The sequence below is a fragment of the Lagopus muta genome, chromosome 17, assembly GCF_023343835.1.
Source record: "Lagopus muta isolate bLagMut1 chromosome 17, bLagMut1 primary, whole genome shotgun sequence".
In the NCBI taxonomy this organism is placed as follows: Eukaryota; Metazoa; Chordata; class Aves; order Galliformes; family Phasianidae; genus Lagopus; species Lagopus muta.
In genome coordinates this window covers 8,220,621-8,235,162 of record NC_064449.1, presented here as the reverse complement: position 1 = coordinate 8,235,162, position 14,542 = coordinate 8,220,621, and the positions used below count along the sequence as shown (strand labels likewise).

At 40.7% G+C, this 14,542-nt stretch overlaps 1 protein-coding gene across 1 annotated transcript in view; it reads right to left on the bottom strand.

Moving 5' to 3' along the window:
• Nucleotides 1-402: 402 nt before the first annotated feature.
• Nucleotides 403-14,542, bottom strand: part of AACS (acetoacetyl-CoA synthetase) — a 37,079-nt gene continuing 22,939 nt past the window's right edge. The window contains exons 9-18 of the mRNA XM_048963876.1: nt 14,177-14,257; nt 12,976-13,100; nt 9,126-9,190; nt 8,818-8,940; nt 7,401-7,514; nt 6,754-6,879; nt 5,120-5,189; nt 4,438-4,496; nt 3,000-3,202; nt 403-1,433 (exon numbers count right to left, since the gene is read on the bottom strand). Coding sequence (XP_048819833.1) covers nt 1,296-1,433; nt 3,000-3,202; nt 4,438-4,496; nt 5,120-5,189; nt 6,754-6,879; nt 7,401-7,514; nt 8,818-8,940; nt 9,126-9,190; nt 12,976-13,100; nt 14,177-14,257 — 1,104 coding nt within the window. The 3' untranslated portion in view covers nt 403-1,295. The remainder of the gene's footprint in view (nt 1,434-2,999; nt 3,203-4,437; nt 4,497-5,119; nt 5,190-6,753; nt 6,880-7,400; nt 7,515-8,817; nt 8,941-9,125; nt 9,191-12,975; nt 13,101-14,176; nt 14,258-14,542) is intronic.

The following is a 14,542-nucleotide window of genomic DNA, read 5'->3' as shown; positions in this document are numbered from 1 at the left end:
TTCCATGACAACCAATCTAAAGAAAATTAAGACAATAGCTGAGTGAAAGTGTAAACAAATATATATTATATATATATATGTATATATATATAAAGAATCAATTTATTTTAATTAACTCTATTACTGTTGAATGCATTCAACACAATTGTAAGGACATCCATTACTTTAATGCATTAAATACTTAACCCACAAAACTCAAATAGTGCAGGAGATGCTGACTGCCAGAGGTTCAGTACAACTGCTGCCATTCTATTTTCCTCGTGGGAAAAGAAAACAACGTTTTAGTGCTTCCATTTCACTGTTTTAGTATGCTCACTATGGTATTTCTCCCTTTATGAACTGGAAGGGTACAGGGCTAGAAGACATGTTAGCCTTTCATTTTCACGGTGACATTTAGTAAAAAAAAAAAAGTGTTACAAAATCATCAGCTTTCAATAAATGGACACACTGGAATCCTTCAGCTAACGTAACGGTGGATTGCTGCCAGTAAAGAACTTCAAAACAAGGAGGCAAACGCTGCCTCCAACTACAGTGATGTTAAACTCAGAGTAATTACAATCATTTCCACAGACAGACCCCAGAGCTACGCCAGCAATACAGCAGCGATTGCTCCTCCACCTCTGCAATCCCCTGAAGTCTATGGATGAAGAGCTTGAAACAACAGGAGGGCTCCATCACAAAAGGGAGCAGCAGTTGCCTTCAGAAGTACCACCAGCTGTTTGGGGCCTGGAATTATTCTGAGTCAAGTCAGATAGATTCAGTGCATTATGATTTGGCTTTATAAAAACATGCAAACGCACGCGTAGGATGCCTCTGTGTTTCACAGACAAGTAGTTACAACTGCTGCACCTTCCTTGCAGGTGGCTCTAAAATGCATTGAAAAAGAAAAACGTTAAAAATCCAGTTTCCTTTTTTTTTTTTTAAAAACGTGAACATTTTGTGAAAGAAATATTCTATTATCAACTGTAACATCTGCTAATGGTGCTCCCATCTGATGGGCTGCTGAGGGGAGTCTAAACCAGAAACAACGCATTCGGCATAGATACAAAAATCAGCACAGGCAGGTTCCTCCTTCCAGGCTGGACGTATGGCATACTGAAGCAATAAAAGGGAGCTAAGCTTCACCCGAGCCTTTCAGAATGCACTTTACAAGATATTTCTTTTTCTTCTAAAAGAACCACTGGTATTAAATAGAGCTTTTTCTTTACATACAGCATTGGTATATACAAAACAAACACAGAACAAAGACAGACGCAAAAAAAAAACCCCAAACCAACAACCACAAACACGTGGCTTCAGAAATTCTGAAGCTCAGGAATATTTTGGTAGAGGTCCAAAGTCTCTGGGTTTGAGAAAGCTCCCCGCTGCTCTACTTCTTTCCCCGCAATTATTTGCTTCACGGCCACTTCCACTTTCTTCCCATTGATCGTATACTGAAAAACAAAGCCAGCAACGACAGAATTACACTTTTCATGCAGCAGCTTCATGGAAGGATTAATAAGAATGCCTACCTAAGAACCCAGCCACAGTGCAGCCTCACACCTTCCCTTTTCTGCTACGTTTGATCAGTGTTTTTCAGGTCAGGATGGGACGGTGAAGATTTGCACACAGAGCCCACAATGTTTCTGAACACCTGGAGATCTCATGAAAAACAATGCTCTGCATTACTGAAGCACAGCTGTGCTATTTCCACCAGTAGGCAATGGCAGCATAAAGTCAGGATTAGACAGGTTTCTATCCCCCCATCAGAAAATACATTCTATAAGTAGCAGAAAAGAGGTTTCCTTTCCAAGCAAAACCTTCAAAGAAAGATAGGAGACAGCTTTGATCGTTTTACCACTGGAATATTTACCTGAAATGTAATTAAAATTCACTCCATTTTAAATTCAGTCAAAGTGTGAACTAATTAATGATCTAAGCATGCTTTCCTGGGGGACAGACCGTCATAAACACTTCACTGCCATCAACTTTATGCTGTACATCCAAGTGATTTATGCAGCTTACAAGTTGAACACTTCATGCAGAAACCAAACCACAGCCTGGAAAAATCTAACCTTCACCATTTGTCAGATGCAGGGGCTTTTATGTTCATGCTATGACAGCACTGTAAAGCTAATACTATTGGAGAAGAGCAACTTGATTCAGAAATAACCCAACAGATCAGATCCAGATCGCTGTGTATTATGAAATTGGCAGTCCTGTGCCCTGGAACAGTAGATGAGGTACCAGAACACAAAATGATTGGTCTGAAGCCTCAAACCTATGTGCATGTGGCCTCAAGACAACACAGCCTGCATCCCCATCCTGCAGTAAGGTGTCCATAGAGCTGTTGAGGAGGCTGTAGTATCAGAGAGGCCTAGGTAAGAGATGGGCTTCCAAATAAGAGTTCATACAGCAAGGAGGAGTAGGGTAGAATACTACAGCTCACAATTCCAGAAGACTGAGCATGCGGTACCTTTAGCTGTACATTTTTCCTCTCTGCCTTTCACAAGCAGAAAGATTTTTAGTTATTGCTACTGGGAAGACAGTGATAAAGCTACGTTTTAAATGGCTAAACAGATGTACAAGTGAAACGGTTTGCAAAATGATTTCATAAATTTGCTCAGCGCTCTCAGCTTTCATAAGGATGTCATTTGAAACTGGAAAACAGAAACAAACCAAGCTTATGGGTAGCGTGAAAAGCTTAAGTTAAATTACCTTCCTAATATTTTCCTTTAAAAGACTTCAAGTATATATTACTGAGGAAAAGCAGCTCGTATATTTATAAGCTGAGAATGGGCATTTTTAGGTATTGTTAAAAAAAACAAAAACACACTTAGCTGAAAAGGAGATGAAATGATGTTGCTAGGCAACATAGACAAACTATTTATAAAGCTCGAATACACTTTTGAGATGCTAAAATTTCCATGCATGTGGGCTTGAAGAGCAATGACAACTGCTCCTTAATTACTATTCAAGGTGACAAAGAAAAAAAGTAGGCAGCATTTTTCATGACATACCGGAATGCCTTTGGTTTCTAGAATGAGGCTTGGAACATGCCTGGCAGAAAGTGCTACACGGATTGCATCTCGAATTCTTTTCACCAGGTCCTCGCTGAACGCATGGTCTGAAGCCATCTTCAAGAAGAGTATCACCCTTTCCTCCCCATCCTTGTTGTACTGAGGGACACAGAGGCTGTCAGAAACCTCCTCAAAGGCCTCAACTGGAAATCAAAGAAGAGTCATTTTTTAGTGCGTGTTTTGTTTTATTCTGAACACAGGATTTCTATGATTGCAAAAGAAAGCATTACTTCCTGGGATGTACAAAGGGAAAGCAGACTTCCTGGCTAGGTCATTCTGCAAGCCTTGCCTCCAGGAGCTTTGAGATTCTAACTCCTGCTCAGCTGAAGTTTTAAGGGCCACTTGTATGTAGGCCCAGGACAAAAATGGAGCTGATGGCGGTTTTTACACAAAACTATTGTCTTTGGTTTGTCTCCTGATCTCCAGTTGCTGCTTAGACAGAAATCTAACACGTCTGATCACATAGGAACAAGGTGTGGCAACAGGTGCCCAAGGGAAGATTCACACCTTGGCACGCAGCTACACCGCCCTCCACAAGGCAGACGTTTGAGATACGAAGCAGTTTGCATCTTGACAGTCTCATGGAGGCTGCACTAGATTCAAATTGTAAGGATTCAAACCAGTCCCTGCTAAAACTGCTATTTATACTACAGAACCCTGTTCCCTATTCTGGGGAGGCAGAACCAGACGTCAGTTGTACCAGGGTAAGCCTTCCAACACGAGAAGCCTGTTACCCAGCTAAAGCACCGCAGTGCAGAAATGGAGCATGACCCAGGGCAGCTGCCACAAACACCCACACAGCTCTTCTGCAGCTAAGGGAACTTGATCCTCCAAACCTCACACAGCACTGGGAAGACACCGTTCCCAGCAGAACACTATTTCAATTGAACAGGCTTCAGCAGTGCATCCTAGCCTCCCCATCCCTTTGCACTTTCGGCTTCACCTGCAATCCTTCTTTTCAATCAGTTACTGTAACATAAGCTCAAGTACTTATCAGGAATGATGAGATAAAACAAAATAGTGTCAAGAGCTTGGCTAAGGGAAAAAGAAAGCATAGCTTCAGAAGTACTCTCTAAATTTGATTGAAATACCTGTAAGATCTTGTTATATGAAAGCAACATCTTACAGAGAACGTCTCAAGTCACCTGCAGTGACTTGACTGCAGTCACCTGCACTATCTGCTCTAGATGCTTTAGGAAGGCAACCAATTTCAAGTCTACAGGACAGACTTTTATTGTTCATGTTAATATGTACCATTTTCCATTTGAAAAAGAGCAAGTTTTATCACTCAGCCTTTCCAGACACCTCTATAGCACTCGTATCTCAGATTTATGGCAACAAGGTTGTAGTTAAAGGATGTGAAAAGTTGATTTCATACCTATATTATAGATTTCAGAACTTCCGAATCTTACTCCATTTGGATTTAATGTACCATCACTGAAAGTCACACACAAAACAAAGAGGCATTAAAATGTAATTACAGCTTGATCAAAAGAAAAAAATGATGCAGTTAACCAAGTTTCTCCACGTTTCATGCAGTGAACATGCAGACAGCCACATAAGAAACAGAATTTTAAAATAACTCGATGCTGTGAAAAAGGCCTTTTGCTCATTACAACAAAACTGTACAGAGAAATCCAGCATTAACCATTCCCATTTCCCCCCTCCTCCTCACAGTAGCCCAAATGCAGCTAGTTCTCTCTCCTTTGCTTAGAGGTGTACACTGACAAAACAGGAAGAAGACTTCCTAGAACTTCACTGCACTGCAGTTGTGTGCCATTACTTCTCAGCAACTGAGAAACTCGTGTTTCACACACAGCAGCCTCACACCTTATGCCTGCAAGTAGACCTGTTTGTGACAGAGCCACACAGCTCCAGCACAGTCACTCACCTTTATTTTGAACACTAGAATGCAAATGCAAGCATAACATTTACCCCCATTTGTGACCTCCAATTTTTCTATCATCTCTAACAACTCAATGGCTGCCTTTCTGCAATAAGGGTAAGTTTGCCAATTTTAAGGCCCGCTTATGGAAAACCCTTTCACCATCATACTGTACCTGCGCCCAAGCATGACAATTCCTCCTGTCTTGGGATTAATTTTGCAATAATCACCATGGGCCCAAACACCTGTGAGAGAATGACAACGCTTTTAGCAGATTTCTCATTCTTCCACTTACAAAATTCATTTGTGTAATAACTCGTGTAATAACTCTGCATCTTCTATTGTACAGCAAGAATCCTACTGCATCAGATGTACCTGAAGAGCCACCCACAGCAAACACAGCAGTACTTCAACACAGCGTGGATTGTTTCTGCAGTTATCACAACAAGCTGGCACACACAAAAGCAGCTCACACGTTCTGATCAAACCCCAGATTATTTTCTGATTGCCTGTTTGCAGGCTACGTAGCAGTTTTCCTCTAGAAAACTGACAAAACTCTGCTCTGAACACCACAATTTAAGGAAACAAAGAATCTTTCACAAAGGTAACAGTATTCCCGTTGGTCTTTCTTGACCCACTTCTTTCACAGTGTACAATTGTGTGCAAGAAGCTCTCTGGGTTTGCACAATAGGTCTCAGCAGTTCACTAAGGAGCTTATGTGCTTAATACTCTTGATAACATAGTATCAGATTTGACTCTTCAGAACAGGAATAATTCTCGTATTATTTTTAAGACTGAGACCAATACAGCAGACTGTCACAAGCAGAAATTCAAGCCAGCTCTATTAAATTTTTCCTAAAGAAAAACAAGCCTCGATTGCATACATCATGTAACACAATTTGCCATCATTGCTGTTACAACTGCAAGCCTACTTACAAGGAAAAGAGTTTCACACAAACCTCGGAACCATCATTACTTCAGCCCAACAACTCTCAGTGTCTTTCTACTTCTTATTGTCACACTCATGCTGACCAACTCCCATATTCCCTCAATCTTCCTATATAATTATCTCCTCTGCACATCCCAGTTTTTCTTGTGCTTCTACGCTGCTCTTTATAGAAAGCCTTTCCAGAAAGAAAGGGCTCAAAGACTTGCTCCTATGAGCCCCTGTCCGGTGGGCAGCAGGGAGTACAGCATCACCACTCTGCATATGCAAAAGCTGGATGAACAGAGTTCTCACAATGATTAGGATGAAAGCCTATGGCTGTCAGCATCATTTCCTCTTACTCTTAGCAGCACTGAAAGCCTGGATGAATGCAGAATATGCACGTCTGAGGCAGTGCATACCTAAGCCTCATGCAATGGAAGCAGCAGGCTAGCACTTATCCCCTAGGATCCATTCCTGCCAGGCAGGAGCAGCCTGGCAGAGGTGCTGTAGAACTCATTAATGGAGGATTGCTCCCTGACCTATCGAGCACTTTTGCTTCACACTCATGCCAAGCAGTTTATGTCTGCATTGCAGATTACCAAGCTGTTGTAGCCATATATCTGCCTAATGAGAGCACGAGCAAAATAGGATTGCAGCTTTCCAGACATTCTTATTAAAGTGATTTGAATCCGTATTTAAAACACCAAAAATAATGGAGTGAGAATTATCAGATATGCCTTGGAGTTCCCATCCTCACAGTCTCATTTTAGAGCTGCACCTGCCTATCCCTGGGCAGGAACAAACCTGTACCTTCCCAATAGCAGCAATACAATCTTTACACTTGGCAGCTAGAGCGACATCCAACCCCCTCCATCACATACCTGGGAATTTTGAAAAATAAGCCTTCCTGTATTTGCTTCCATTCTCATCATTCCAGAAGTGTGTAGGCTGACAGGGAATGGGCTTGGTACAAACCAGCTCTCCACTCTCACCCCAAACTGGTTTTCCTGTTTACAAAGAAAAAGTTACTTCCTGCATTTCCCTTCCGTAAACAACTGAATAGCAAAGCAAAAAGCATCTTGCATGTAAATAACAAATGTTGATGTAGATATGAGGTAAGGGATGACTGATGATCTTACAGTTTATTTAATTCATGAACTCATCCCTACCTCAGCTTAAGGACTTATTAACTTAGTAACTTAAGGACACTTATACCACAGGGGAAGGACAGACTGGCATCTACAACAACACAGCTGATTAGCACACACACACACACACACAGAGGCTACAACTTGGCCCAGTGTGCTTCCTCAAGGCAATGGAAAAGCAGGGTTTTTTTTTTGTTTTTTACACATTTATTTTCATTGTAATGCTTCCCACTCCAGATCAGACAGATCCAGAAAAAGGTTTTGTGGAACACGTTTCTATAGTGAAATCACTACTCACAGCTGACAGCCATCTGATGACTGGCACACTTAACATCATAACTGCTGTTCTGTAAGTGCAATAACGTTTTGAGAATAGGTACCTTCATCATTCCATGCTTCCACAGCCATCCCAAGATTTCTGGCCTGAATTTCTCCTTTGTAAACTGGAATCGTAACATTCTGACCCATGAAACATGAAATTATATCTGTCCCACCTAAAACAGAAGAAGTCTATAAGAACTCCAGAATGTCAGGCTGCTGCCTTTGTCAAATGTTTCTAACCACGTTATGCAGCACAGACAACAGTCAGTACTACCACTGCTATATGATTTCTCACAGCAGAGCTTTCTTCTCCTGTTTTGTGTGTGCAATTCTTCAAACATGAACACCTTTCATGCAGAAAAGTTCCTTAAGGCATAGCTTTTCTTCCAGTAGATCCATATCAGTAGGTTCTTGAGGCTCATTAGAAAAAATCCATTTATGTAAGAATGAGAAAAGAAACAAGCCCTACTGCACTGACTTCGATATTCAAGACCACTTGGAAATCTTTTCTTGTTTGTTTTCATTAGCTTGAACTAGCTCTTCCACTCAATACATAGCTTCTATTCCTTCTTCATATTGGCAGCCAAGGAGGAGGCAACCACACTCAGAGGATGAGCAGTTCTCCCAATAAAAATAGGCGTTGAGAAAGTGCACACAACTGGAATACTTACAGGTCTTTAAAGATGTAGAATTCTGAGACAAAATCAATACTGCTGGCTTTAGTTATCAAAACAGTTTTCCACATTTGAGACCATCAATGTCTGTAGTAGCAAGTCTAGAATCCAGCACTACTCTTACTAAGAGCAGAGTGACTTCAGAAGCAGAATAGTCAGACTATAACATCAAACTAAACGAAGCTTAAAAGCCCTGGGAAAACTCAGTCTTCATTACAAAGCAGCATGAGGAGTTATGAGGGACCTTCTATGTACAGAAGTTGCCTCAGCCAGCACTCCTCACAACAAACTACGCAGTATGTGGGCTTGATATTTCTCTAATTATATAATTTACAAAGATCTGTCTGCTGTGCCAATTATGTGGCACAAAAGAATTGAAACGGGAGCATGGAAAAACCTCTCTAAGAGGCATTTCCTGCTGAAGTCAGCTATTTTCAGAGCCCTATGTTCTGTAGGTTAATAGACTCTTTTCTTGATCTCACCCTGCAACCCCTAAGGACAGCGAGTCAAAATAAATGATCCTGCTTCAAAAAAAAAAAAAAAAAAAAAAAAAGAATCTAAAATGCAGAACATCCACCATATCAGAAACATTCAATCTAAAAGCTTTCCTGTATGAGCTTCATTATGGCATACTGAATTACTCATAAGGTATCTGCACAAGAGAGAATTAATTCCAGTTTAACTCTACCCAAGCCCGAATGCTCCAACGTCTAGGTTTCCTGAAGGCACAGTAGGAAACAAGCAAAAAGGAAATATAAAGGCAATGAACAGAATTAAGATGCATATAGCACAGAAGCATCACCTGAAATGGATCCCAGGAGGACACTGCTCTTTATGTGCTTGTAGACATACTCATAGCTTTGAGATTTGAGAGGCGATCCTGTAGACAGTATAGTATGGAGCGTTTGGAGGTTGTGTGTTTCACCTTTAAAGGAGGAAATCCACAAACTAAGGTCAGGTTGAATCTTCACAAGAGTTTGTAACCGTTCAACACTACAACCCACAAAAATGAGGTAAGATTTGTTTGTGACAAGGGCTGGAATCTGAGAAGAAAGGCAGGGCAGAGGGTAAAAAACAACAAAGGAGATGCAATAGCTTTCAGAAGCTTACATGGTTTTAAGTTTTTCTCTTCTAGCACAGCAAGCCACTTGGCACCCGTTCCAAGGATGGTGATCCTAGAGGGAGAAAAAGTTTAAAAGTTTTACATATTTAAACACACTATGATTCAGAAGGTTGGCAATCCCCATTGCAGTAAGCAGAGGCTGAAGGCACTCCATGCATTGATTAGTCAAGCAATGAAGTCTCCCAAAGCTTTAAGTGCAGGGGAGCATTCCTTCGAGCCATCAAAATAATTCAGACCACACGTCATTTCTGTAGCTTGGAAACTTTTAATTCTATCTTTAAATATTAAGCAAAGCCTTCCCACCTCCTGGAAAAGGTTCACTTTCATTTACAGGAATTCTTAACTGCCGAACGCTCCAAAGACATCACAAAACGTTACAACATTTACTTCATTAATTGGGCATAATTGCCACTGAGCTGTTTAACACAGACCTGCTGCCTTGTTACACTGCAACATAGCAAAATTTTGCCGTTTTGGGGCACAGTGTAACAAAGAATACTTGCCTCTGAACACAGCAGTTGGGGATTTGCTCTGTAGATACATGTTCCCACTGATGGAAGTCTGAGCTGCAGATGTCTAACTGAACATGAAGCTTGGCCTAGCTAATTTAATAAATGAATTCTGTCACTGCAGTAAGTACATGCAAAGGCAGTATTCAGTATCTGGCTGTATGTATCCTTGAGAGGGGGGAAGGTTCAGGGAGAATTCTTATTTCGGCTGCTTTTGGCTTCTCATTAAATCACAGTAATCCTATGTTACAACAGCCAGTGCACACATTAAAGTACAGACATCATGCTTAGCATCTCCAGAACCGAGCAGACCATTCTACCTCCCAGTTGCACATCACTGGTCTTTATGACAATGCAATCAGACCCAGAGCAATTACATTAAATAGGACGTTCACAACAACACTGAAGGCACCGTGTTAAATATTTCAATTAATGTAATAAATAAAATACAGCCTTGAGAATGTTGTCCATTTTGCACATTGGACAAATTAGAAACATGACACTCCTCATATCTGTACCCAGAGCAGTGGTGTGGAGAACAATTTGTGCATCAGCAATAGAAGTACTGAACTGAGCAGACAGCAGGAACTGAAGTTCAGAACCAGTGCACCCATCCTGCAAGATCTGAGAGAGTTCTGGGATCTGTTCCCTGTGAATACATGAGGGATGTAATCTTCTGTGTCGAATGCAATAACTGCAACTCTGGCTTTCTGATCAAAAGGGGCCTTTTAATACATCCCTATCTTAATGTATTAAACACCCAACTGAACGCTGGGGGGGAAAGAGAAAGAGAGGGAAGACATTTACCCCGGGCTGATGAAGGAAATGCAGCCCAGAAACACCACCTCCCAGTTCCTACATACTTTCTAGAAAACCCACAAAAACAGCACAGCACAGCGAATCCTTCCCAATCCTCCAGAAAAGTAATTACTGCATTTGCAAAAACTGAGCTATTTTCTGTAATCAATGAAAGCCAGTTTAAGAAATCAGCAGGCTGAAATAGAATCTTTGTTTACTCCTTTAACAAACAGGCTCTGAGGTCCCATTAATCTCAACAGGAACCCAGAGAAAGTTTAGAAAGTTGCTCAGGAGCCTCCTATTTATTACCATGGAAGTTACCACAGATACAAACTGCACAATAGCACTATTCAATAGAGCAAATTCTCAGCTGCTTCAAAACACTGTTTTTCAACATAGTTCTAACCATGAGCCACTCCCATTTGTCATACAGCAACAAAATGTAGCAGAATATTGATGGGGAGGTTCAACTTCTACCACCCTACCACCACCATCTGACATTGTGAGCAGACATCATAAAAGAGGAGGCATTACTTTCAGAGCAGCCCTGGTAATTTTTGGAACTCAAATCAAGTAAAGGAAAAAAAGAGAAAAGAGCTTTCCAGTGCAATGTGAAACGAAGGCTCTACCCCTTCCAACTCCATCAGGGGAAGTGCTAGCTGGATGGTTCTGCTGACCTTCAAGAAGCCCTGCTCCCTGCTAATTCATTTTATGTTACAGCAATAAACTCACTCAAGAACAAGAGCAGAAACAAACTGGGATAAGGGCTATGGGCTGAACGCACAGAGCTAGGGCAACACATACATCAGTATAACCAAGTTAAAACAAGGTCCTATCTTCACTCCAAAGGCAAGATGCAAGGTAGAACAGCACTTGAGATAACCACACCATTTCAGAAATGGAAAGAGAGCTACCCCACTGCCATCAGGGGTGCCTTTCTTCACCGTTCAGGTGGATGAGATGAGTTGAGAGGCTTCCACCCCTGGGCAGGAAGGAAGAAATCTCTCCTTCATTTACCATGCAGCCCAATCACACCAACTAGTTTCACTCTTGTAAAAATCTCTCTTTTTACTGGATCTTACTTCTCTTCCATGCTTCAGGTTACTTCTTGTTTTACAGATAGAATACATAATACTTCTCTATTTTTAAAGTCTTTCTCTCCAGCACATACAGAGACTAATCTGCTTTTATTCCCTTCCAAATGCTACATAACTGATGGGTAATTATTAAATACAGTTCACTTAAATAGATCTTTCACTGATGTCCACAGAAGTAACTCTTGCTGAGCAGCACGATAGCATTTTTATAGCACCATCAAGATAACCAAAGGAGAGCATGGTGCATCTTCAGTAAAGTGAGGAAGTCTTAACATGTTGAAGCTTTTTTTTTTAATATGTAACACATAACTGAGTTGGGAACAGACTGCATTATGAAGCACCACACAGATGGCCACCGCTTTTAGCACCAGATTACAAAAGTGAGACATGCAGACACATTTGAGATATCTTCACTTACTTTTTGGCATGTAGAAACAATGCTTAAAAATAAGCCATCTTATTTCTTGAGTCTACATTTCTGCCTGTTCCAATGTTTTTTTAGGGGGTTTGTGGGTAGGGGAGGAAAGTTGTGTTTGTTTGGTTTTTTTTCCCCCAAATGGAAGCATTCTAACAAGATATTAACTTTCAGTTATAATACCCAGAGACTAAATGACAGTCTTTAAATATTACATGGCACAAAAGACAGAACAAAGTTTAAATTATTAATGATCGAGAGTCAGAAAGTCAGGCTTTTGGCATCCACCTTCTGCAACAAATTAATTTTAATTACCAACAAAAAAATTACGCCCATTTTACTATAAAGTAACAGCACTCAGATCTACACTCCTTACAGTTTGAAAAATGGGTGAATAGCAAAAATCCAAGTTTAACCAGTGCACTCAGCAGCTAAACAACACCACAGGATTTCAGTTGTTCACCTGATCATTTTCCTGGGATTGGACAGAGGGCACTTTGAGCACTGTTAGGTACAAATAACTTTGTAAAACACCTAGAAAATGGCTAAGAATTCAGCACTATGAATTAAAAAGCAAAATATGGAAATATAAGTAGCCCTGCTGAGCCTTTCCAGTAAACTTCTGTCTTGAAGTAAACATGTTATATTGAGTCATACATTGAGCTGCTTGAAACAAAAGATTCTTAAAAGTTTGGAGTGTTCTGAGAAATTTCTCTTCAGATTGCTCCCAATTACTACATTTTGAAAAGGCTGCTCTTGAAAACTGACTACTGAACCAAAATTCTTTGTTTGCTGGGAACCCAAATGTCTGAATCCATTTTTAAATGATCAAACTTTGTCTCTTCTGCTTTCAAAGACTGTTTATAATGTGAAATTTAAAGAATCTGTTCTACTCAACATCAAGCCAAAACTGTGTCACCCCACATACAAGCTTTTGACCAAGAAAGCATCCTTAATGGGGTTGGTTTCACGTGAGCATTTTAACAGAAGACCATTTGACTTAAGATTTGTTACCTACCCTAGTCGGTCAATCAAGTCCCAGAGCACATTTGGTGATGGGACTAGAGGAGAGCCATCATACAAAACCACTGAAGCTCCAGTAGCAAGCGCCGTCACCAACCAGTTCCACATCATCCAGCCAGTCTAGAACAGAGAAAACATCAAAATTACTTTCTATCTTTGTCAGCTACTTGTCCACTTTACTGGCAGCTCTACCACAGGCCCAGGAGTATTGCTGTCATACAGATATAGAGGAGCCAAGGGCAACTAGAGAAATCATGACTTTTTGCACAGTCAGCTGGCACAAAGCATGCCTCTTGCCCTTGTGCAAGATATGCCATCTACCCCTCCATTTTCCTCATCCAAAGGTTTGAAACTTAAACCAGCATGTGAGTTTATACCTCCCTGCTGATTATCTCCAATCACACAGTTTAGAAATCAGAAAACAAGGCTGGAGCACTGATTCTCCTCTCACCTGTCCCAAGACTGGATCAGGCACCCATTACTGATGAATGCTCATAACATATCCTCATGAGTACCTATTGAGATAGGGATCCCACATCTCCCTATACATACAGCTTTAAAGCACGAGTCACAATACGGAACAACATTAGGACAAGGTAATTACAGTTCCCCTGCAGAAGTACTGCAGACCAATTAGTGGTGTCAAAGTTTCGAAAGGAACACGAGGAGAGACATGAGCCTTCTCACACTGTTAGAGAAGACTGCAGAATCATTTTCTTCACTACAACAACGTTAAAGAAAACACAGCTGAAGTCCTCCAAAGGTCACTCAGCTTTATTCCTTCCCTCTACTGAACTCAGATGTGCAAATGTTTCCTTCTCCATCAAAACAGAACAACAAAAAATTCTCTTCTTCAGTACGGTCAATTACATGAAGAAGGAAGGTAGAGTCTGTTTTGCAGATTAAATTGATGAGGAGGTGAGATCAATGACCCTAACAGGCTGTAAAAATAAATTAGTTTTCCTCACTAATTAGATCAGAAACATTTAACGTGACGTTCATCAGAAAGGTCAAACTTTTCACCTAATACTTTATTTATATATTTATGTAAATCCCAGTTAAACAGGATGGCTCTTTACAGAGCAAGAACTAAAAGTACATAAAAGTGAACTTGTAGATTTGTGGGAAAAACTCTCAGACTTGTAAGGAAAATGCATTAAAGGCTTTTTAGAAGTGCCTCAGTGAGCCACACTTGCCGTTGTGTAGTACATAATGATGTCACTGCTGGTCATGTTGCCATGAAGAATGTGTTCCTTCAGGTGCTGTATTAATGTACCCTGAAAAAAAAAAAGAAGTAAAGAATTAAGTTTACATAGAAAAAAACTGACAGTACTCAGTCTTCCAAAAACTAATTTGTCAGGATGCAGTCCAGGATTACTGACAAGCATTTCCTCCCAACCACAACTGAAGTAAATCCCAGGGCCTATCTAAAGCAGCAGCAGCAATTGCATTCTCCATTTTCTCACGTAACTTTTCAGACTTTCTCATTAGACCTCAGCAATTCCCACTGCACATCACTTGTAATTTTGTGGAGTAAACAGCTTTCTTCCCTTCCAGCTCTA